The sequence below is a fragment of the Pelophylax lessonae genome (assembly GCF_965119305.1).
Source record: "Pelophylax lessonae genome assembly, chromosome: 2".
NCBI lineage: Eukaryota > Metazoa > Chordata > Amphibia > Anura > Ranidae > Pelophylax > Pelophylax lessonae.
The window spans coordinates 445225735-445250687 of record NC_138769.1 but is presented as its reverse complement, the minus strand read 5'-3'; the positions used below and the strand labels follow the sequence as shown (position 1 = coordinate 445250687).

At 44.8% G+C, this 24953-nt stretch overlaps 1 protein-coding gene across 1 annotated transcript in view; it reads right to left on the bottom strand.

The window, feature by feature from the left end:
* LOC309547230 (interleukin-1 receptor type 1-like) overlaps positions 1 to 24953 on the bottom strand; it is a 146852-nt gene that overhangs the window by 15687 nt on the left and 106212 nt on the right. The window contains exons 6-7 of the mRNA XM_082247045.1: positions 21112 to 21177; positions 17614 to 17674 (exon numbers count right to left, since the gene is read on the bottom strand). Coding sequence (XP_082103171.1) covers positions 17614 to 17674; positions 21112 to 21177 — 127 coding nt within the window. The remainder of the gene's footprint in view (positions 1 to 17613; positions 17675 to 21111; positions 21178 to 24953) is intronic.

Here is a 24953-nt window from a genome sequence, read left to right as displayed (position 1 = left end):
ATTTCAGGTACATCAGCATTTTATAACATTTGCAGCTGTTACTTATCCCTAATATCCATAAACCTCCCTTTCATTTCCCATGCTGGAAACCGTGTCCCTGCTTTCTACTGCTGACTAAGTGTATGATGCATTTCTATGTATTCTGTATAGGGTTGAGCGGACACCTAGATGTCCGTGTTCGACGGGTTCGGCCGAACTTTAAAAAAAAGTCCGGGTCCGTGTCCCGGACTTTTACCGAACTTTTCCCGGACACCGAACCCCATTGAAGTCAATGGGGACCCGAACTTTAAGGCACTAAAATGGCTCTAAAACACCAAAGGAAAGGGCTAGAGTGCTGCAAATGGCAGCAAAACGTAATTAAGAGCATGGCAAGTGCTCTGCAAACAAATGTGGATAGGGAAATAACTTAAAACAACAAAAAAAAACAGAAAAATAAAACAATGTTCTTCTTCATCTCTGAAGGACGAGGCCCATATGGAGTAGGAGGGAGGTTGAGGTGGTGGTGGATGTGGCGGTGACATAGGCGTGCGCACAGGGTGTGCTGGGTGTGCCTGGGCACACCCTAATCACCTAGGGCACATAGCATTGCCAGTGAGGAGATGGGAAAGATCTCCCTGGGACCTGCTCTGCTCTATTTCTCCTTGCCTACAGGTACATGGCCCCGATACATTACTCTCCCTGCTGGCAAACACATGCATGTGTATTTCAACTTTGGGGTGCACACCTTAATGCAATAGGCTGCGCACACCTATGGGCGGTGTAGGTGGAAGCGGCGGTGGAGGAGGACCAGGGCCGGATTAACAGCATCATGGGCTTGGTGCTGAGGATTTTGAAGGGCCTTAGGGCCGTGCCTTGCCATGCACCCAGAGGAGGAAGGGTGCAGCCATGCATGCCTAATTCAACATGGGATGCTGTCTCTGAAGCCCATAAACACATCCATGCATCGCCAACTGTCCCTCCTTGTCCGGCCTTCACGCTGTGTGGGGAGGTTCTGAGGGTGCTGCCTGGGGAAGCGAGCATAGAAGCCAGACTTCTGTGTTTACAAGTGACAGAAGAGCGGTAACAGTGAATATGGCCAACCCGGGGCCTATATAAAAGGTAGGGGCCTGGAGCTGCAGCTCCAATAGCCCCTACATTAATCTGGCCCTGAGGAGGAGGACGAGGTAGCCAACACTGCTTCTTTTCACAAATTTTAAATGAGGGTACACCCCAAAAGAGTGAGAAAGAGCAAAAATGGAACAATGGGTGGGTAAGGTCGGTATCCATTGCTATTCTGCATAAGGTACGGAAAAGTCCCGTGGGATCCATGCCTGGTTCATTTTAATGAACGTGAGCTTGTCCACATTGTCTCTGGACAGGCGGCTGCGCTTGTCTGTTATAACGCCCCCAGCCGTGCTAAATACCCGTTCAGATAATACACTGGCTGCAGGGCACGCCAGCACCTCCAAGGCGTAAAGGGCAAGCTCAGGCCATGTGCCCAATTTGGAGACCCAGAAGTTGAAGGGGGCAGACCCGTCATTCACTACATGTAGGCGTGTGCACACATACTGCTCCACCATGTTGGTAAAATGCTGCCTCCTGCTAAGACGTTCCATCTGAGCTGCTGGTGCTGCTGTTTGTTGTGGCGTGCTGACAAAGCTTTTCCACATTTCGGCCATGCTAACCCTGCCTTCTGAGGTGCTGGCGGTGCCCTGGTTGCGTTGGCGACCTCCTCCTCCTCCTCCTCTGCCTTGTGCTTCCACTGTGGCCCCGCTGTCAGATGGGAATGCCAGCAGCATGGCGTCTACCAGCGTGCGCTTGTACTCGCGCATCTTGCGATCGCGCTCCAGTGAGTGAATTAAGGACGGTACGTTGTCCTTGTAACGGGGATCCAGCAGCGTGGCCACCCAGTAATCAGCACAAGTTAGAATGTGGGCAACTCGGCGGTCGTTGTGGAGACACTGCAGCATGTAATCGCTCATGTGTGCCAGGCTGCCCAGAGGCAACGAAAGGCTGTCCTCTGTGGGAGGTGTATGGTCCGTGTCCTCTGTATCCCCCCAGCCACGCACCAGTGATGGCCATGAGCTGGCCTGGGTGCCACCCTGCTGTGAACATGGTTCCATCTCCTCCTCCAGCTCCTCCTCCTCCTCATCCTCCTCATCCTCCAGAACTGTGCCCCTGCTGGACAATTGCGTCCCTGGCGTTTGCGTGTGCAGGAACCCACCCTCGGAGCCCCTTGCGAATGACTGCCCTGAAAGCCTTGGAAATGTTACCTCTTCATCCTCCTCCTCCTCCTCATCCTGTGCCACATCCTCTTCCATCATCGCCCGAATTGTTTTTTCAAGGAGGCATAGAAGTGGGATAGTTAAGCTGAGAACGGCGTCATTGCCACTGGCCATGTTGGTGGAGTACTCAAAACAGCGCAACAAGGCACACAGGTCTCGCATGGAGGCCCAGTTAAATTAAATAGCGGAATAGAAAATATGATCCAAAAAAAGTGTATGTATATCACACGTACACAACCACACTAGGCCCCAATTACTATTGTTTGTACCCCTAAAAGGCTAGATGAGGAGTAGGGGGAGTATGGAACAGGCAGCACCCTCAAACCTTCAGAAGTATGAGATGAACCCCAACAACTTGGAAAGGTGGATCTCTCTCACACGTACCGACACAGACTATCCCGCAATTCAATTGATCCTCAAAGGTTTTTATTGAATAGCGGAATAGGAAATATGATCAAAAAAAGTGTATGTATCTCGCACGTACACAACCACACTAGGCCCCAATTACTATTGTTTGTACCCCTAAAAGGCTAGATGAGGAGTAGGGGGGGTATGGAACAGGCAGCACCCTCAAACCTTCAGAAGTATGAGATGAACCCCAACAACTTGGAAAGGTGGATCTCTCTCACACGTACCGACACAGACTATCCCGCAATTCAATTGATCCTCAAAGGTTTTTATTGAATAGCGGAATAGGAAATATGATCAAAAAAAGTGTATGTATCTCGCACGTACACAACCACACTAGGCCCCAATTACTATTGTTTGTACCCCTAAAAGGCTAGATGAGGAGTAGGGGGGGTATGGAACAGGCAGCACCCTCAAACCTTCAGAAGTATGAGATGAACCCCAACAACTTGGAAAGGTGGATCTCTCTCACACGTACCGACACAGACTATCCCGCAATTCAATTGATCCTCAAAGGTTTTTATTGAATAGCGGAATAGGAAATATGATCAAAAAAAGTGTATGTATCTCGCACGTACACAACCACACTAGGCCCCAATTACTATTGTTTGTACCCCTAAAAGGCTAGATGAGGAGTAGGGGGGGTATGGAACAGGCAGCACCCTCAAACCTTCAGAAGTATGAGATGAACCCCAACAACTTGGAAAGGTGGATCTCTCTCACACGTACCGACACAGACTATCCCGCAATTCAATTGATCCTCAAAGGTTTTTATTGAATAGCGGAATAGGAAATATGATCAAAAAAAGTGTATGTATCTCGCACGTACACAACCACACTAGGCCCCAATTACTATTGTTTGTACCCCTAAAAGGCTAGATGAGGAGTAGGGGGGGTATGGAACAGGCAGCACCCTCAAACCTTCAGAAGTATGAGATGAACCCCAACAACTTGGAAAGGTGGATCTCTCTCACACGTACCGACACAGACTATCCCGCAATTCAATTGATCCTCAAAGGTTTTTATTGAATAGCGGAATAGGAAATATGATCAAAAAAAGTGTATGTATCTCGCACGTACACAACCACACTAGGCCCCAATTACTATTGTTTGTACCCCTAAAAGGCTAGATGAGGAGTAGGGGGGGTATGGAACAGGCAGCACCCTCAAACCTTCAGAAGTATGAGATGAACCCCAACAACTTGGAAAGGTGGATCTCTCTCACACGTACCGACACAGACTATCCCGCAATTCAATTGATCCTCAAAGGTTTTTATTGAATAGCGGAATAGGAAATATGATCAAAAAAAGTGTATGTATCTCGCACGTACACAACCACACTAGGCCCCAATTACTATTGTTTGTACCCCTAAAAGGCTAGATGAGGAGTAGGGGGGGTATGGAACAGGCAGCACCCTCAAACCTTCAGAAGTATGAGATGAACCCCAACAACTTGGAAAGGTGGATCTCTCTCACACGTACCGACACAGACTATCCCGCAATTCAATTGATCCTCAAAGGTTTTTATTGAATAGCGGAATAGGAAATATGATCAAAAAAAGTGTATGTATCTCGCACGTACACAACCACACTAGGCCCCAATTACTATTGTTTGTACCCCTAAAAGGCTAGATGAGGAGTAGGGGGGGTATGGAACAGGCAGCACCCTCAAACCTTCAGAAGTATGAGATGAACCCCAACAACTTGGAAAGGTGGATCTCTCTCACACGTACCGACACAGACTATCCCGCAATTCAATTGATCCTCAAAGGTTTTTATTGAATAGCGGAATAGGAAATATGATCAAAAAAAGTGTATGTATCTCGCACGTACACAACCACACTAGGCCCCAATTACTATTGTTTGTACCCCTAAAAGGCTAGGAGTAGGGGGAGTATGGAACAGGCAGCACCCTCAAACCTTCAGAAGTATGAGATGAACCCCAACAACTTGGAAAGGTGGATCTCTCTCACACGTACCAACACAGACTATCCCCCAATTTAACTGATCCCCAAAGGTTTTTGATTAAATAGCGGAATAGAAAATATGATCCCAAAAAAGTGTATGTATATCACACGTACACAACCACACTAGGCCCCAATTACTATTGTTTGTACCCCTAAAAGGCTAGGAGTAGGGGGAGTATGGAACAGGCAGCACCCTCAAACCTTCAGAAGTATGAGATGAACCCCAACAACTTGGAAAGGTGGATCTCTCTCACACGTACCAACACAGACTATCCCCCAATTTAACTGATCCCCAGAGGTTTTTGATTAAATAGCGGAATAGAAAATATGATCCCAAAAAAGTGTATGTATATCACACGTACACAACCACACTAGGCCCCAATTACTATTGTTTGTACCCCTAAAAGGCTAGGAGTAGGGGGAGTATGGAACAGGCAGCACCCTCAAACCTTCAGAAGTATGAGATGAACCCCAACAACTTGGAAAGGTGGATCTCTCTCACACGTACCAACACAGACTATCCCCCAATTTAACTGATCCCCAAAGGTTTTTGATTAAATAGCGGAATAGAAAATATGATCCCAAAAAAGTGTATGTATATCACACGTACACAACCACACTAGGCCCCAATTACTATTGTTTGTACCCCTAAAAGGCTAGGAGTAGGGGGAGTATGGAACAGGCAGCACCCTCAAACCTTCAGAAGTATGAGATGAACCCCAACAACTTGGAAAGGTGGATCTCTCTCACACGTACCAACACAGACTATCCCCCAATTTAACTGATCCCCAAAGGTTTTTGATTAAATAGCGGAATAGAAAATATGATCCCAAAAAAGTGTATGTATATCACACGTACACAACCACACTAGGCCCCAATTACTATTGTTTGTACCCCTAAAAGGCTAGATGAGGAGTAGGGGGAGTATGGAACAGGCAGCACCCTCAAACCTTCAGAAGTATGAGATTGTGTTCACTGTACCCCACAAAGATTGAGTTCACTGCACCCCACAATGATTGTGTTCACTGCACCCCACAAAGATTGTGTTCACTGCACCTCACAAAGATTGTGTTCACTGTACCCCCCAAAGATTGTGTTCACTGCACCCCACAAAGATTCTGTTCACTGTACCCCACAAAGATTGTGTTCACTGCACCCCAAAAAGATTGTGTTCACTGCACCCCAAAAAGGATGTTGTTCACTGCACCCCAAAAAGGATGTTGTTCACTCCACCCCAAAAAGATTGTGTTCACTGCACCCCACAAAGATTGTGTTCACTGCACCCCAAAAAGATTGTGTTCACTGCACCCCAAAAATGATTTTGTTCACTGCACCCCAAAAAGGATTTTGTTCACTGCACCCCAAAAAGGATGTTGTTCACTCCACCCCAAAAAGATTGTGTTCACTGCACCCCAAAAAGATTGTGTTCACTGCACCCCACAAAGGATTTTGTTCACTGCACCCCAAAAAGATTGTGTTCACTGCACCCCAAAAAGGATGTTGTTCACTGCACCCCAAAAAGGATTTTGTTCACTGCACCCCAAAAAGATTGTATTCACTGCACCCCACAAAGGATTTTGTTCACTGCACCCCACAAAGATTGTGTTCACTGCACACCAAAAAGGATTGTGTTCACTGCACCCCAAAAAGATTTTGTTCACTGCACCCCAAAAAGATTGTGTTCACTGCAGCCCAAAAAGATTGTGTTCACTGCAGCCCAAAAAGATTGTGTTCACTGCAGCCCAAAAAGATTGTGTTCACTGCAGCCCAAAAAGATTGTGTTCACTGCAGCCCAAAAAGATTGTGTTCACTGCAGCTCACACACAGAAAAATGGATGTGGATCACTGACACCTGCCTATCTCCAATCCCACACCACACAGCAATATCGATTGTAGTTTGTAGAACACAGTTTCCCTAAAATTCAGCAGACTCTGTCCCTAACAGGATTGAGAAGAGATCGTAGATCAGGATTGAGTGCAGACCCCACCCCCCACACAGCAATATCGATTGTAGTTTGTAGAAGACACTGACCCTATATAATTCAGCAGACTCTATCCCTAAAATGCCTACAACTCGCCCTGCCTAAACACTCCGACCTGTCCCTCAATTCTATCCGGACACAAATGTTTTTTTCCTGCCTATCTTTCCCTAATCAGCAGCCAGCACGTTGATGTGTGCTCTGTCCCTGAATCTAAGCAGCATAATGACGCCGCTGCGGCTGCCTCGAACTTATAAAGACTTGGTCACATGCTTCAGACGGCCAATCACAGCTACTGAGACATTTGCAGGCATGGCTGGGATGGCTTAAGGCACACCAGTTAAACGATTGTTGATTGGCTGTTGAAAGCCCGCCATGAAAAGAGCGCCAAAGCATGCAAAACCCGGAAATAAAACGACCGAACACGGATTTTTACCCGAACATACAGTAAAGTGTCCGTGTCCGTGTTCGGGTACAAAAAATCCAATTATTCGGTACGAACACGAATAATACAGTCCGTGTTCGCTCAACACTAATTCTGTACATTAAAGTGATACAAAGGTTTGTTTGTTTTTTTCTAATAAAAATAACAAACATGTTATACTTACCTGCTCTGTGAAGTGGTTTTGCACAGAACAATCCAGATTCTCCTCTTCTCGGGTCCCTCTTCGGTTTTCCTGGCCCCTTCTTCCTGTCGAGTGCCCCCACAGCAAGCAACTTGCTATCGGGGCACCCGAGTCGAGCCATAGCTCCATGTGTCCATTCAGACACGGAGCCGTGGTTCGTCCCCCTCTCTCCTGATTGGTCTTAACTGACTTTGATTGACAGTAGTGAAAGCCAATGTCTCAGCCAATCAATAGGGAGAGTCCCGGGCAGCCGAAGCATTTGTGTACATTACTGGAAAGAGATAGGGGGCTGAGGGGGGCTGCTGCATACAGAAGGCTTTTTATCTTAATGCATAGAATGCATTAAGATAAAAAAAAAAAAACCTTCTGGCTTTACAACCCCCTTAACCACTTTACCTCTGCTCACAGTAATATTACTGCGGCAGAGTGGCTCGTTATCGTCTGACGACGTAGTACTACGTCGTCAGACACTCCCCCTTCTGGGCGGCGCTTGCGCGCCGGCGGAGGCTCGCTCCCGCTGTTTTCATTCACAGCGGGAGTCGGGCCAGGGGAGGAGCAGCGGCGATCGCCGCTGCTCTTACCCGATCGTCGGGGATCGAGTCTGGAGATCCGCCCGCTGTGTGTAAACACAGCGGGCGGATCTCCATAGTGACAGGGAGTGACAGATCGGACTGTTCAGCATAGCTGGACATCCGATCTGTCCATGACTCACTCAGTCACCTCCCCCCCTACACGTTAGTAAGCACCAGGCATACATTAACCCCTCCCTCTCCAATAAAATTAACCCCTTCCCTGCCAGTGTCATTTTTACAGTAACAGTGCATATATATAGCACTGATTACTGCAGTAATGTCACTGGTACCCCCAAAAGTGTCAAAAATGTCAGTCAAGGGTCCGATCTGTCCGCCGCAATGTCGCAGTCCCGCAAAAAAATCGCAGATCGCCGCCATTACGCGTTAAAAAAAAAAACACCAAAAATGACAGAAATCTTTCCCTTTGTTAGTAAACGCAATAACTTTTGCGCAAACCAATCAAAATACACTTATTGCGATTTTTTTTACCAAACATAGGTAGCAGAAAACAAATTGGCCAAAAAATTTAAAAAAAATTGGTTTTTACATCTTTTTTGGGGGGAATTTCATATAAAAAAATGTTAAAAATATTGTTATTTTTTCAAAATAAACGCTCTTTTTTTGTTTATAGCGCAAAAAGTAAAAATCGCACAGGTGATCAAATACCACCAAAAGAAAGCTCTGTTTGTGGGGAAAAAAAGGACGTAAATTTCGTTTGGGTACAGCGTCGCACGACCGCGCAATTGTCAGTTGAATTCGCACAGCGCCGAATCGCAAAAAGTGGCCTGGACGGAAGACAGCAAAATCCTCCGGTGGTAAAGTGGTTAATTAACTTAATTTCAACTTTGACTTGTTTTTTTTTTATTATATGAGTTTTATTATTAAGCCCAATACCAAATCTGGTGCAGCTATGCATGATAGTCAATCAGCTTCTTATTTTAGCTTGTTCAATTAAGCTTCAACAAGACAAAAATAAAAAAGGTGTGTAACCTTCTTTAGCCTAAAATTGCTGAATATGAAGAACAACATGCACCTGTGTATCAAAAATAAATGTAATGGCTAATATCTAAATGAGTACAGACATAGTACATTAGACTTGACACAGAGGCTGTTTACTGAGGCTAGCTATACATGCTAAACTATGGATGGAGAAATTTCCACTGTCAGCTATTGTATTTAAGCAGCGCGACACCCCCACATGTCACTGCAGTCACTGTTCAGTGGACATTACTCAACTCATCTCCTTTGATTTTTCAATTTTTAGATTTTTCAATTTACCTTTGACGATCCAGGTAGTGCCGACAGAGCCACACATGGCTTGAATTTTGTCCAATTCAGCAGAAGCTGGCCCAAAAATATACTATGCATAGTAAACTTTAGCAAAGTGATTATCTGCTTAGCTTAGTGAATCTGTTATGGCCAAGTTCTCTTTAATCATCCAGTCATTTACAGATAAAACACAGCTTCACTTTATTCAGTAAGCTCAGTTAAAGTTGTTCTCAAGGGTGAAGGGTTTTTACCTTTATACATTCTATATTCTATATGCAGCTGTCCCCCCCCCCCCCCCCCCAAATCCTTACCTGAGCCCAGACTAGTTCCAGCAATATGTGCAAGAGCATCTGCTCTATCGGCTCTCCTCCTCCTCATTGGCTCAGACACCGCAGCGGGAGCCATTGGCTCCCAGTGCTGCCAATCAAAGGCAGTGAGGAGGGACTGGGGGGCGGGCTGAGCCCCATTCTGTGTGTCAATGAACACACAGAGGGGGTTCGGAAGTGAGCACAAACAAGTGCCCCCAGAGCAAGTGGCTTGCTATGAGGACACTCACCAGGGGGGAGGAGCCCAGAGTGCCATCAGGGGAACTGAAATGAGGGAGTTTGGGGCTGCTTTGTACAAAACTTTTGCACAGAGCAGGTAAGTATAACATGTTTATTATTATTATTATTATTTTTTTTTTTTTTACCTTTAGTATCACTTTAACATTTACTAAAGGAGCAGTTTCTGTTCTGTTTCAAATACCACTTTATGCATTGACAAAACTCTCTCCAGACAGTATGACCACCTGCTGACATGGCAGCATCCACAGGCAGCATAAGGCTCCATTCACACTTGTGCGACTTGTCATGTATCTTTGGACATCAAAGTCTTATTACAATTCGCACCCCGTGTTTTCCAATGAGAATCGTTCGTATCTATGCAACTTACAGTTTGCAGAAACTTCAAAGTAGTTTATTCACTACTTTGGTCTGACTTTCATGCAACTTGAGGGTCACAGACTTCAATGTTATTTCTAAAAAGTCGCATGAAATTCGCACCTGAATAATTTACATGCTGCAGTTTTTTCAGACTTTGGGGGCACATCCTGGTTGTTAAGGAGCCAGCACCCGCCGGCATCCTTAACAACCAGTACACAACATGGTTGTTAAGGAGCAGATGGCCGCCTGCGTCCTTAACAACCAGTGAATAAGAGGTTGTTAAGGAGCGGGCGGCTACCATGTCCTTAACAACCATTGACTCAACAGCTGTCAGCAGGAATGCCAGCATTAAAAAATTAAAAAAAAAGCTTGGTGTGTTATATTCTCCGTGTTGTGAGAGACACAGGACTCTGGTCTGGAACAACGGATGTTTATTCAGGACTCTCTGTACAGCATTACAGGACAGCTCTGCATATCAATACATCTCTGCATGTGTCTAAAGATGGCCACTCTGCCCCTTGACCCTTGTCATCACTCCTGGGTGGAGCCAGCCTTAAAGTGACAGTACATGTGAAACCCTTCAGGTATAACACCTTCCATCCATCCCTAAAAAAAAAACAAAAAACAAAAAAAAAAACAACAAACAAGAACAGGCATAAAACAGTAACTCATAATTGTCCAATACAGTCCTCCAACTCAGGCGATTTACATGGCTTCTTCCACGTCCGGATGTGAGAACAACTTTCAGGGACGCTACGGGGAGAAAATGGCAGCGGATCACTTTCGGCGGGCCCGTCGAAAGTCTCGTAACCGGTCTTGCATTTGAAACCGGTCAGGAGGGCGACAGTGTCGTTGAGGACGGGCACCCAGCGACTCGGGGCCGGAGGAAGCAGGGCTGGCCGGAATGGACACCGGCGGGGCCAAGAGGGGATCCCCTAGCTCAGAGGGTGAGTAGACCTCTGGACCAGGGCTGGAGGGCTCTGTTGGAGCTGAGTTCAAAAGTTCAGAGTCCTCCCAAGCATCAGTCCCAATGCCTCCTGATCCGGTAGGAGAAGATCCTTGAGACACTGGAGGTGCAGCTGATGTCAGGGATTCGAGCAGCTGAGAACGAGGATGCAATTGGTCCGCATGCCTTCTGCAAATGGAACCATCTTCCAGGCAGACCCTATACATTTTGGGTCCCAAAGTCTCTGCGACGATAGCAGGAAGCCAACGAGTGTTGGAAGCGCCATAAGATCGGGCCCATACCTTTTGCTGGGCTGTAAACTGGGGAATCTCGTCGTGTTCGACCCTCTTGTCTTGGGACTGCCGTACATGTTCCTGGACCGTTTGAGGGCGGAGCATATCCAAAATAGTCCATGGCTGCCGACCCAAAAGAAGTTCAGCTGGAGTTTTCCCAGTGGTTGCATGTGGTGTGGTTCTGTAAGCAGAAAGGAAGGAGTCCAGCTGCTGGGGTGACAGGGACTGTTGTTTACTTGTAGCCACAGTAGCTTTGAAATAGCGTTTGAAGGTCTGTACCAACCTTTCTGCTTGACCATTTGTACCCGGGTGGTAAGGTGCGGCCAACTTGTGTTTGATGTTGTGGGCAGTCAGGAAACCCTGAAACTCCTGGGTTGTGAATTGTGCACCGTTGTCTGTGACAATTTCTCTGGGGTATCCAAACGTAGCAGCGAGATGTAACAGTATGGAAATCGTCGCCTTAGTCGTTGGCTGGGTAACAGGAATGACCTCAGGCCACTTTGAATGGGCATCAATAATGATCAAAAAGGTGTGTCCTCTGATCGGGCCTGCAAAGTCCAAGCGTAGACGAAACCAGGGAACTGTGAGCCAAGTCCTGGGCTGGACGCACCCTCGAGGAGGGTCTCTTGCAGTTTGTGCACATCCAGCACATGCATTCACATATGTCGTGATATCGGAGTCGAGGTTCGGCCACCACACATAGCCTCGGGCCTTTTGTTTCATACGTGTGCCCCCAGGATGACCAGTATGTAGCAAGTCCAGAATGTGTCTCCGGAGGGTCTGTGGAACGATCACTCGGTCTCCCCATAAAACACAGTTGCCAGACACAGTTAATTCCAGACGCCTACGGAAGTAAGGTTCATAATCCTGTGTGACAGTTGCAGGCCAACCGTACCGTACCCAGGAGAGTATTGTCTTAAGGAAGGTATCCTTGGCTGTATGGGCTGCTACTTCCCCGGAAGACAGAAAGGACAGGCTGGTGTAACGACAACTCTTGACAGGTGGAGAAGAGTCTGTTAATGTCCTTGTCAGACGGGACATGGCGACTGCATTAGCATTGGCATCATGGCTGCGATACTGGATTTTGTAGCTATATGCTCCCAAGAATAGGGCATAGCGTTGAAGACGGGCCGCAGTCGTCTGAGAGATGCCTTTGTCAGGGCTAAAGATCTGAAGGAGTGGTTTATGATCAGTCAGTATGGTGAATTCCCTACCATACAGGTAAAGATGAAACTTCTTAATTGCCCATATGAGCGCCAGAGCCTTTGTCAATGTGAGAGTAATTGCTTTCTGCTTTTGTCAAGGACCTGGAGGCGAATGCCACAGGTTTCTCTGACCCATCTGGTAAAACGTGAGATAGTACAGCCCCTAGACCATAGGGTGAGGCATCACAAGCCAAGGTGAGAGGCCTTTGGAGGTCATAGTGCATGAGCATGCGTGACACCAACAGCTTTCGCTTAGAAACTTCAAAAGCACGTTGGCATGCAGCCGACCAGTTCCATCTAGAGTGTTTCTCCAAAAGCTTGTTCAACGGAAATAAAGTGTGTGCTAGATCCGGCAGGAATTTGTGGTAATAGTTCATCAAGCCCAGGTATGATCGCAGCTGCTGGACGTTGGTCGGGGCTGGAGCTTTTACTAAAGCATCAACTTTGGCTTCCGTGGTGTGTATACCCTCAGCATCCACAAGGTGGCCACAAAACTCCAATTTAGGTACCATGAATTGGCATTTCGCCAAGTTCACTTTTAGACCCTGCTCTTGCAGTCTCGCCAACACAAGCTCCACGTTATGCTTGTGTTCCTGGTCCGTCAGGCCCGTGATGAGCATGTCATCTAACAGGCACTGTGTGAAAGGAATGTCCACCAAAATCTCATCCATTTTGCGTTGCCAAATGGCTGGGGCGGAGGCTACCCCAAACACCATCCGATTGTATTCATACAGTCCCTTGTGAGTGTTGATTGTTAGAAACTTGCGGGATGAAGGGTGGACCTCAAACTGTAAATAAGCTTGCCTGAGATCAAGCTTGGTGAACTTTTGACCTCCTGCAAGAGAGGCAAAAATGTCATCTACTCTGGGTAGGGGATACTGGTCTATCTCCAGTTGAGAATTTAGTGCCATGCGGAAATCGCCACAAATGCGTAAGTCCCCATTTGCTTTCTTTACTGGTACAACTGGTGATGCCCACTCGCTGTGCTCTACCTTTGAGATGACACCTTGTTCCTCCAGCCGGCTTAGTTCAGCTTCCACACCTGCTCGGAGTGCGAAAGGTACCGTCCGAGCTTTGAAGAACCTAGGCTGGGCATTGGGTTTCAGCCTGAGTCTCACACAGTCATGCTGTATTTTTCCCAAATGGTTATCAAAGACTTGTGGGAATCGCTGTTTCAGGGACTTCACCCATCCCTCTTCATCCCCTGATGGGATGGTCACGGTGTTGCAGGGGTTAATGGCGATGTCTGGCATGCCAAAGTGAGCAATCCAGTCTCTCCCAAAAAGAGGGGGTCCCCCATGTTCTAGGATATACAATGGCATTCTCTTTGTCTGACCCTTGTAGGATACCTGCACTTTCACGTACCCCAGTGGGTGGAGTATCTGCTTTGAGTATGTCTGCAGTTTTATTGGTGTTGGACGGACAGTTGTTCGGATCAGAAGTTTTCTCCATTGTTTCTGGGTGATAACTGAAACTGCTGCTCCTGTGTCTACATCCATCTTGAGTTTCTTTCCTTCCACGGTTACCTCTACAGTCATTGCTGAGGGTGCTGAATGCATATGATGTATGTCCAATCTGTGGAGCACTTCCTCATCCTCTGATTCCGATGATGATGTATATCTTCCCACCATATATGCCTTTGTCCTGGGGTTCAGAGGTTGTTTATTTCGCACCTTCTTACTACGGCAGACTCGTTTCAGATGGCCTGCCTTACCACAATTATGACAGAGCTAATCCTTAAACCGGCAGACTGTATTCCCACAACGGTAGCAAGCTGACGTCCCGGTTGGTGAGGTTCTATATTTACCGTTAGCTGCAGTTTGCTTGACTGCTGTTCTGAAAACTTCCTCTTTAACCTCTTCCCTTCTACTCTGGGGGTTCAATGCCTCTGTATCTTTCACAGCCATTTCCATCACTGAAGCTATCTCAATTGCCTTTGTAAGGGTAAGGTATTTCTCTGTTAACAGTCTCTTTTGGCTAGACTCACTATTCAGTCCCATGACAAATTATCCCTCAGTGCAGTCGGTAAATACTCCCCAAAAGAACAGGTTGAGGCTAGTCTGCGAAGGGCGAGCACATAAGCCTTAATATCTTCACCTGGCTGCTGCTGCCGCTGATAAAACCTGAATCTTTCTGCAATCTCTAGTGGTTTAGGCTGGAAGTGATTCCCTAACAGTGTCAGGAGCTCTGCCAAAGTCTTAGTTGCTGGTTTTTCAGGGAAAAGGAGATCCCTAAGAGTGTCATATGTCCTAGCACCAACCACTGTCAGAAATACTGCTACTTGCCTGTCGCCTGGGATGGCATTAGCAGCAAAATACTGTTCTAGTCTTTCAATCCAGGAGATCCACGTTGTCTGTTCTCCATCAAATTCACTTAATGTCCCGATCAATGACATTCTCCTGCTGGGCTCTGTGGGTGTTTGTATTCAGCTGACAATCCAGGTTTTTTTTTTTTTTTTTCTCTTTCTCACACGGATAGTAACCTTGTAAATCCCATCCTCGTCGCCACTGTTATATTCTCCATGTTGTGAGAGACACAGGACTCTGGTCTGGAACAACGGATGTTTATTCAGGACTCTCTGTACAGCATTACAGGACAGCTCTGCATATCAATACATCTCTGCATGTGTCTAAAGATGGCCACTTTGCCCCTTGACCATCACCAGGCTCCTGAAATCTGTTATGGATTTTAAAGGGACACCGTTTAACCACTTAAGCCCCGGAGGATTTGGCTGCTCAAAGACCAGGGCCTATTTTGCGATTCGGCACTGCGTGATTTTAACAAACAATTGCGCGGTCGTGCGATGCTGTACCCAAATGAAATTAACGTCCTTTTTTTCCCACAAACAGAGCTTTCTTTCGGTGGTATTTGATCACCTGTGCGATTTTTACTTTTTACGCTATAGAGAAAAATAGAGCGACAATTTTGAAAAAATAACAATATTTTTCACATATTTTTATATGAAATTCACAAAAAAAAAAATTAAAAATCAAAAATTTTTAACATTTTAGGCCAATTTGTTTTCCGCTACATATTTTTGGTGAAAAAAATCGCAATAAGCATATTTTGATTGGTTTGCGCAAAAGTTATTGCGTTTACTAACTACGGGAAAGATTTATGTCATTTTTATTGTTTTTTTTTTTTTAACTAGTAATGGTGGCAATCTTTTTTTTTGCGAGACTGCGACTTTGTGGCAGACAGATCGGACCCTTGACTGACATTTTTGACACTTTTGGGGGTATCAGTGACATTACTGCAGTAATCAGTGCTATACATATGCACTGTTACTGTAAAAATGACACTGGCAGGGAAGGGGTTAACTTTATTAGAGGGTTAAGTGTGTCCCTAGGGGCGTGATTCTAACTGTAAAGGGGTGTGGCTTTTGATGTAACCACAGAGACATACGATCCTACATAGCAGGATCGTATGATCTCTGCTGTTACACCAGGGATGTTTACATCAGCAGCCTGCCTTTCTCCCTCTTCAGTGGGAGATCGCGAGTGACCGGCGGACATCGGAGCCACCGGTCACGCGCGCGGGGATGCCCGTGAGCAAGCGGGGGCGGGAGCGCGCCTCCAGCGGCACGCGCTTGTCCCCTATTGGCTCGCAGGCGAGTGACGTACCCATACGTCGCTTTGCCTGCACGGGGCTGACCATCGCAGTATATGTACCAGGGAAAAGGGGGGGGGGGTACTACAGAAACCAAAGGGTGGGGCCGGGTTGCCGGGTGCTGCTAAATTAACCCCTTAGTTCATTTAGCAGCAGCTATAAAGCATAACTGTCAGTCGGTGGGAGCCAGCATCGGGTGTGGACCTTTTATTTATTTTTTCAAGTCGGTGGAGCGGCTTTCATCATGAATGACAATGGATATACACCGGGGGATATTTTCTTTCTTAAAATAAAGGACTTGTCAAAAACTGGTTCCTGTCTTTGTTTACACTATTTTTTTGTTTTTTTAAATGAGTAAGGGTACTATGTACCCCATACTCATTCACATGGGGGGGGGGGGGCGAAATCTTTGGGCCCTCTTGTTAAACGGGGCTTACAGATTCTGATAAGTCATCCCTGCACCCAGGGCCGTCTTTAATATTGATTGGACCCTGGGCAAATAATTTCTTGGGCCCTCCCAAATCCACTTATCAACTATTTGCAGGCAGTGTGGACTCAAGGGGCAGCTCCTTTGGGCCTCACAACAATGACTTGGGCCCAGGGCAGCTGCCCCTTTTGTCTTGTGTTAAAGATGGTCCTGCCTGCACCCCCACAACCCCCAGGCCAGGGTTGTGGAGAAGAAGCCCTTGTCCTCATCAACATGGGGACAAGGTGCTTTGGGGGGAACCCCCCTTCCCCAGAGAATCCCACCTTTGCTGAGGGCATGTGGCCTGGTTTGGCTTAGGAGGGGGGCTCTTGCTCACCCCCCCCTCCCTTTCCTGGCCTGCCGGGCTGCTTGCACAGATATACTGTAGGTCTAGTATAGATTTTGGGGGGATCCTCCCGTAGATTATTACAAAAAAATTGATGTGGGGTTCCTCTCAAAATCCAAATCCTAAGGGTCTGGTATGGATTTTGGGGGAACTTAACCATTTTTAGGAAGATTTTGGTGTGGGGTTCCCAACAAAATCCTTACAAGGCCCAAAGGGAATGCATTTTTTTTTTTTTTTTTTAATGTTGGCAAACTTTTGTTTACATTCAGTTGTCAGTTTAAAGGGCAACTTAAACTTTTGTGAGAATTAGTGAAGTATCCCCCCCACCGATTTTCCTAAGTGCAGACCACCTGGTGACCTTAGGACCTCTGCTGCATTTATTGTTAGCCGGGAGAGGAAAAGCTAATGGACACTGTCAGTATTATCTAAAAGAGGAAAATTAAATGTTTTTTTTGTTTATTAACAAATGCAGTATACCACACTGACCTGAACATTCTTCTATAGGCTAACTGCAGCTTGATTCTCGGTAAGTACTTATGTGATAGAACTCTTCAGACAGATTTCACTGTTCAAATATTGAACCAAGTATTGCAAAATTGCCTTTACAAAAAAAAAGAAAAAGAAACCTATTCCCTATAATGCAAACATACCATTTTATGTGATTTACATATACTTACTATTGCATTCCCTCTATCACTCTGTCATCATCAAAATATTCATGAATAGAAGAATCATTATACTTCCAGGTCAAAAAGAGGTTTCTACTTAACAGAGCTTCACAGGTTACAGTTACAGAAGTTCCTAAAAAGAAGATATAAATACACCATAATATAGAGTACATTAAAAAACATTTCATATTCCTGATATGTGCCTGCTGCACCATGTACTATGAAAATGTATCCTGTTCTCTTTGTATGGCTTCCTTTATGTGAAATCCCTAGTGTTCCTGCCAGTCCCTCTGCTTTCCTATTAATAACTGACCACACTAAGCAAGAGAACACATCGTGGTCAGTTCTCTAGCTATGCTGGGAACTCAGTGTGCTCTCCTCCAATGATCAAACTTTTACTGACAGACCGCTCCTGCAAAGACTTTAACTGGAAATCTCAGTGTGCTGCTGTTTCTCCTCCCCTACCTCTTATGTAACTGAGAATAGAGAGAATGTAATCAATTATTATATGGGTAAAAATGTATTTATAATGCTATTTTATATTAATACACAAATATTTTGCCTTTCATTTCTATTTTAAACTGAATGGGTTGTTTTACAAGGTGATTGTTTACAATCACTTTAGGAGTTGCAGCATACACCAATACTGTGTTCCCACTCTTAAAACAGCAAGCCACCTAAAAAGTTGATGTGCTGCTCCCAACAATTTATGGTAATTCCCATATAAACATATGATCCAGGCGTTGCTATACATGTACGAGAACAAAAGGGATGAAAATAAGATAATTTTGTGATAAACGCAACTGGAAAAAAATTATCAAATCCAAGCTTGCATAACATCAACTTGTTGGAAAGGAAGGAACGGAAGGCCACCACAAAGGGTTCACTGAACAATGGAGTTGGAGGAAGGAATGTAGTTGCTACGGGTAATTATGAACTGGTGGGAATTAATAGCAGACAGACAGCGGAGAATGGCACCAGGCTTGGGTGACGGGTCCTCTGGTAGCGAGGGTGTTGGTGCTCTGGCTTCCTTCCCAGTGGTCGGTTCCCCAAAAGCAACCAGGACCAAACCCATGGTACAGAGACCCAAAGAGCCTAGTCGCATGGCTAAAGGAGTTAATTAAGTGTACGCATGAGGCCCTCGCTTAGTGCTCGGTGGGACCCTATACTGTCACTGGGAGTGAGGTGACAGGAAAGCTGGACTGGTAGAGCAGGACACAGGCTCAGCGGTGTCCCCCCTCTAAATGTTATACTATATTACCAAAAGTATTGGGACGCACATTAACTTTAATGGCATTCAAGTCCTAGGCCGTAGGTTTCAATATTGAGTTTGCAGACCCTCTGCAGCTATAACAGCTTCAACTCTTCTGGGAAGGCTGTCCACAATGTTTAGGACTTTGTCTATGGTAATGTTTGACCATTCTTCCAGAAGCGCATTTGTAAGGTCAGGCACTGATGTGGATGAGAAGGCTTTGCAGTCTCCACTCTAATTCATCCCAAAGGTGTTCTATCGGGTGGAGGTCAGGACTCTGTGCAGGCCAGTCAAATTCCTCCATCCCAAACTCGCTCATCCATGTCTTTATGGACCTTGCTTTGTGCACTGCTGTGCAGTCATGTTGGAACAGGAAGGGACCATCCCCAAACTGTTCCCACAAAGTTGGGAGCATGAAATTGTCCAAAATGTTTTGGCATGCTGACGCCCTAAGAGTTCCCTTCACTAGAACTAAGAGGCCAAGCCCTACCCCTAAAAAGCAACCACACATTATAATCCTCTCTCCACCAAATGATTTGGACCTGTGCACAAAGCAAGGTCTATAAATACATGGATGGATTTGGGTTGGAGGAACTAGAGTGGCCTGCACAGAGTCCTGACCTCAACCCGATAGAACACATTTGGGATGAATTAGAGTGGAGACTGCGAGCCAGGCCTTTTCGTCCAACACCAGTGCCAGACCTCACAAATGCACTTCTGAAAGATTGTTCAAACATTCCCATAGACACACTCCTAAACCTTGTGGACAGCCTTCCCAGTAGAATTGAAGCTGTTAGAGCTGCAAAGGGTGGGCCAACTTAATATTAAACCCTATGTACTAAGACTGGGATGCCATTAAAGTTCACGTGTGTGTGTGTGTGTGTGTAAAGGCAGGCATCCCAATAGTTTTGGTAATATAGTGTATTTTCTGGAAGATACATTCTGGAAGATACTGTAGGTGTGAAGTGATAACAAACAAGTGTTGCAAAGAAGGGATCTGTATGTCGCTGCACAACTGCACACAGTGTACAGCTCATCTCTAAGCTGGGTTTCCCCTTTAATGTTGACTTTCACATGAATGCGGCCCTGCCTGGTCCCGAGAATTGGTGAGCACATACATGCGAAGAGGTACACCCCAGGTGCAGGGCAAGTAAGCCTTGGCCTCATGGGATGGGGCTCAGTGTTTGTTGCAACTTCCCATCTAGAAGCGCCCACATTTTTAGGCTTCAGGAGGGGTGGAGCTACAACCACCAATGGCAGAAAAAAGTTTTTGGGGTTTTTTTTTATTATCCGTTACTCTGATTTTAATGGGGACAAGTACTATGTGCACAGGACTCCACAGGGGATTTACCAACTTTTGCTTCTGATTATAAGTCTTCTTTAAGTGTATGCATTCAGTTTGAGACATCACCTTTTATTAGAGTTTTTTTTTTCTTTCAATTAAAACGTAACTAAAGTCCCATTTTTACAAACTGTGAGCAGAAAGTTCTTTATTGCAGAAAAGATATGCAACATTCTGCAAAAAAAGTAACCTACCTGCCTGCTTGCAGTCTGCTTTAGATTGTACAGTGAGCTGTTACATTCCTGCACAGTGCCTATGTAACGGGATGACTGCACTCTTGAGCATGTGCAGGAGCAACATCATCCCGCACAGCTAATGAAGATGACCCCAGCCCAGCTCCTGGAAGAAGCCAGGTAGAAGATTCTTGTGACAGTGAGGGAGTGTCAGACTGTTGAAGAAGAGGTAGATATTGTGTAATTAAAGTGGATGTAAACCTGATTCATAAAATTTGACCTGGGCCCATATAGCTGTAGCGTTTACCTATCTCTCTCCAAAACTCTAAGTCCCGTGGCTTTCTCCTGCTCTGTTCTTCTGTTATCAGCATTATAACTTCTTAAAAGTTCTCCATCAACTGAGATAAAACCAGGCTGAATTTTGTGTCGGGTTGGGTGCTAAAAATAGATTAGCAGGAAACTGGTCTATTCACAGCTCTTCCTTCCTCTGCCAATGTGGAGAGAGGGTGTGTGCCTTTCCTCCAATCAGCTGGCTCACAGTGTATGGCCAAATTTCCCTCCCACATGTGAATTTAGGAAGAGAAAATTCTAACAGGAGGTGCACTTTCTAAACAGTCTAGAAAGCTGAAGACAGCACATATACAAGTAGAACTTATTTAGGAGGATTTTTTTCCATCTCTGTGTATCATCTGAGGCTGTTCACTTCACAGAGTATGTGTGAGGGTTTACATCCGCTTTAATTTCTGTCTCAGTTTGGGGTAGAATGTTATCTTGTGCAATTTTAATAACACAGCAAAACTCACCTATCTCTGCATCTATGAAGTTATCTGTTGGATATGTTATATTGGGTTTCACCCTAAGTGGGTTTTCTGCAAAAAAAAAATAAAAAATCCTATTACATATAATGCATTCTAGATTTCAGTACCTATATATGCCTATTATACCATCGTACTGTATGCTCTGCATATACAATTATACATTTTATATTTACTTTTGTACTGAAGGCTTTATGCTGTTTTAGACACCACATAATGAGAAAAAGAAGTGCTAGCTTTTCTCTATGGTATAAATAGACAAATAAATAGACAATCTGTTGCAATATTGGTCCTTAATATAGTGTATAAAGTATTTGACCATGACTTTTCTTAATCATTCTCTTTATATAAAACTATTTGAAATCTATGACTACTATCCATTTTTGGATCATCCCAGGACAATCTGAGAAAACAGAAAACATTAAGATCAAATGTACATTTAGAATATTTTAACATTTTTTTTATAGTATATTAGAAAGGCTCTGACATTGATGCTACTGAAGAGAGGTTGTGGTAGGGAGGAGTGGTTATGGCAGGGAGGAGTGGTAAGGGCAGGGAGGTGTTGTGAAGGCAGGGGAAGAATGATGAGGGTAGGGGGAATTATTAAATTTGGGGAAAAAAAAAGGAATTATTAAAGGCAGGGAAGACTGGTAAGGGAAGGGAAGATTGGTAGTTACAGAGACCAGGTGTTACATTTGTGTGTAGATCCTTACACCCATAATTGGCTTGTTTACATTATTTCTCACATCCCCCGGAGAGGAGAAACCTTCCAAAAATGGACGGTAACTCACAGGGAAGAATACTGTAAGGTAGAGTTAGGCAAGTGTGGTAAGGGCAGGGAAGAGTGGTAAGTGCACAGAAGAGTAGTAAGAGCAGGGAAGAATGGTAAGGGCATATAAGGGTGGGTGTGCATGGAAAAAAAGTGTTGAGGATGAGGTGGCAGAGTGGTGTTTTTTTTTACATCCCGACATCACTCTCTCTTGTATTTTATTTCACCTACTCCTATCCTGGGCCTATAAGGTCCGGGTTGTTTTGCTCCTAGGGTATATCCCCAACCATCTAACATACCCAACATCTTTATATACTCCTCTGTTTTTTTTTATCTTAACCAATCTCCCCAAATTTCCATGTATTTCTCACAAGAGTCCTCTGCTGCGGATATCATCTTCTCCATGGATCTTGCCCAATCCACCCTTACGGGCCCATTCCCTCTGTCTCGGGGCTTCTGGGACTCGCCAGAGCACTGGAATCAAACTTTTAGCAGCATTCAATAAGTGGGGCATTAGCATATTTTTGTATACTGTCACTTTTTCCTCCGTGCTATGAAACAAACAAACCCAAGGTTCCACCTGAGCACAGTCTCCTTTAATTTGGTGTATTAACCTGATAATCTCATTCCAAAAAACTTTTACCTTTGTGTACTCCCACCACAAATGCGCAAACGTTCCAGGGGCTTCACATCTCCTCCAACAAGTTGAGGATATCTCTGCACCGAACCTCTGGTCTCTCTGTGGGGTAAGGTACCACCTAGCAAACAACTTATAACACATCTCTGTTGTCCTTAGATCTACTGAAGAATAGCAAGCTAATCTTAAGACTTTTTCTCTTTTCTTAATCTTGAAGGGTCCCTAATTCCTGTTCCCATTTCTCTAAATAGGGCGGGTATACAGGTTCTAATTCCCTCAGTAAAATCTTATATATCTTTGATATGCTATGCTTAACACATGTGGAGGAGCTACATAACTTTCCCAGTGGTCTCATATTGCCCCTTCCCCGCAGAGGCTGCGGTAGGGAGTGCACAAAGTGGTGCAATTGTGTATATCTCCATTTATCAAGTGGCATATTCCCCTATTTTTGTGTTATTTCTGAAAATGTGCACATTCTGTTCCCTACCATTACATATTGCAATTGTATCACTTCCTTTTTTGCCCATCTAACGAAATATAAATAATATTCTTTCCTGGGTTTAAAATAATTTGTGTCTAATAATAAAATCAAAGGCACATTATAATCCCAGTGTGCTTTTCTATATAAGCTATCCCATATTCTTAAAGTGTTTCTAGTAGTTGTGCTATTACCCAAGTCCCGATATGCCCATGGAATCCAGGCCATCTTTCCCAAATCTGTCCTACTTTGTGTATCTTCAATTCCCACCTAACTCTTGCCTTCCTTATTATGAATCCAATCTGCTATTCGTGCTATGGAGATTGCCTGATAATATTTCTTAAAATTGGGTGCCGCAATCCCCCGGACCTTTTTTCCTTTATTAATACTGCATAGGCAATTCTAGGATGTTTATGCGCCCATATATTTTATTATAATTGCTCATAATTTTCTGAAATTATCCTGGGGGAGGGTGATTGGGACCATTTGGAATATATAAATACATTTGGGGAGAATATTCATTTTTACTACATTAACTCTACCCAACCATGAGAGAGGTCTATGCCTCAAGCGGTTCAGTTGTTTTTTTGCCCTATTCAATATGGGTATGTAATTGGCCTCAAATAGGGTTGCTGTGGATCTAGTTAGTTAGCACCAAGGTATCACAATTCCTCTCTACACCATACAAAGGGGAATTTGGGCTGGATTGCCTGTTGTTCTTTCTTTGATGTTGTAATATTGAAAATTTCCGATTTGGCAATATTAACTTTGAAATTTGATAATTCCCCATATCTCCCTAATTCTCCTAGCACCAATGGGAGAGTCATCTACGGTTGGTCATACAAAATAATACATCATCCGCATATGCTCCCACTTTATACTCTCTATATTCCCCACTCGCACCCCTTTAATACCTATATTTTTGCGCACTGCTGCCAGTAGGGGTTCTAGAGCCAAGACGAACAGCATAGGGGAAAGGGGGCACCCTTGCCTAGTTCCATTATAAAGCTCGAAAGGGGAGGACAGACTGCCGTTCACTCTTATTCTCGCCAATACATCATCCTATCTCCAATATTTGGGTGCCTCAGAGTCTCCAACATGAAGCTCCAATCAACCCTATCGAAAGCCTTTTCAGCATCTACTGACAGTAAAATGGTTGGGTGCCCTTCTCTTTCACTTCATGGATTAAAAGGAGTGACTTAAGGCAATTGTCCCTCCCCTCTCGCCCAGTAACAAAGCCTACCTGATCATTATATATCCATCTTGGCAATAAGGGTTTTAGCCTTTCTGCTATGATTTTTGTGAATATTTTTATATCAGTGTTTAAAAGGGAGATTAATCTATAGCTTGTCGGTGTCGATGGGTCTTTCCCTTCTTTCAGAATGAGAGTTATGTAAGCAAGAAGAGATTCTTGTCTCAAATGTTATCCTTCCCAATTGTATTAAAATATATGCATAATTTAGGGACTAAAATCTTTTGGAACCTTTTATAATACCTAATAAAATATCCATCAGGGCCCAGACTCTTCCCCAAGGTAATATTCTTTATTGCCTATCCTACCTCTTCCTGTGCAATCGGGGCCTCTAGATCCTCTAGCTCCTCCTCAGGCAGCCTAGGGAGGTCAAGTTCTTGCAGGTATGCCCTCACCACTGGATCCTCCTTTTTTACTTTCACTGCCTTCCTTATTCTGTCTGACATTGTACAGCTGGTAAAATAGGAATGGAATACCTAAGCAATATCCTGGGCTGCCTTTACTATTTGCCCATTCTTGTATTTAATTTTAGGAATATTGAAAGATTTTTTTTTTCTCCCTTACTGCTTTTGCTAGCCTTTTCTTGGGTTTATTTCCCCATTGATATTTTTCCTTCATCACTATATGAAATGCAGTTTTTGTCTCGTACTCCATAAGCGCCGTTAATTCTCCTCTCTTCTCAATTAATTCTCGC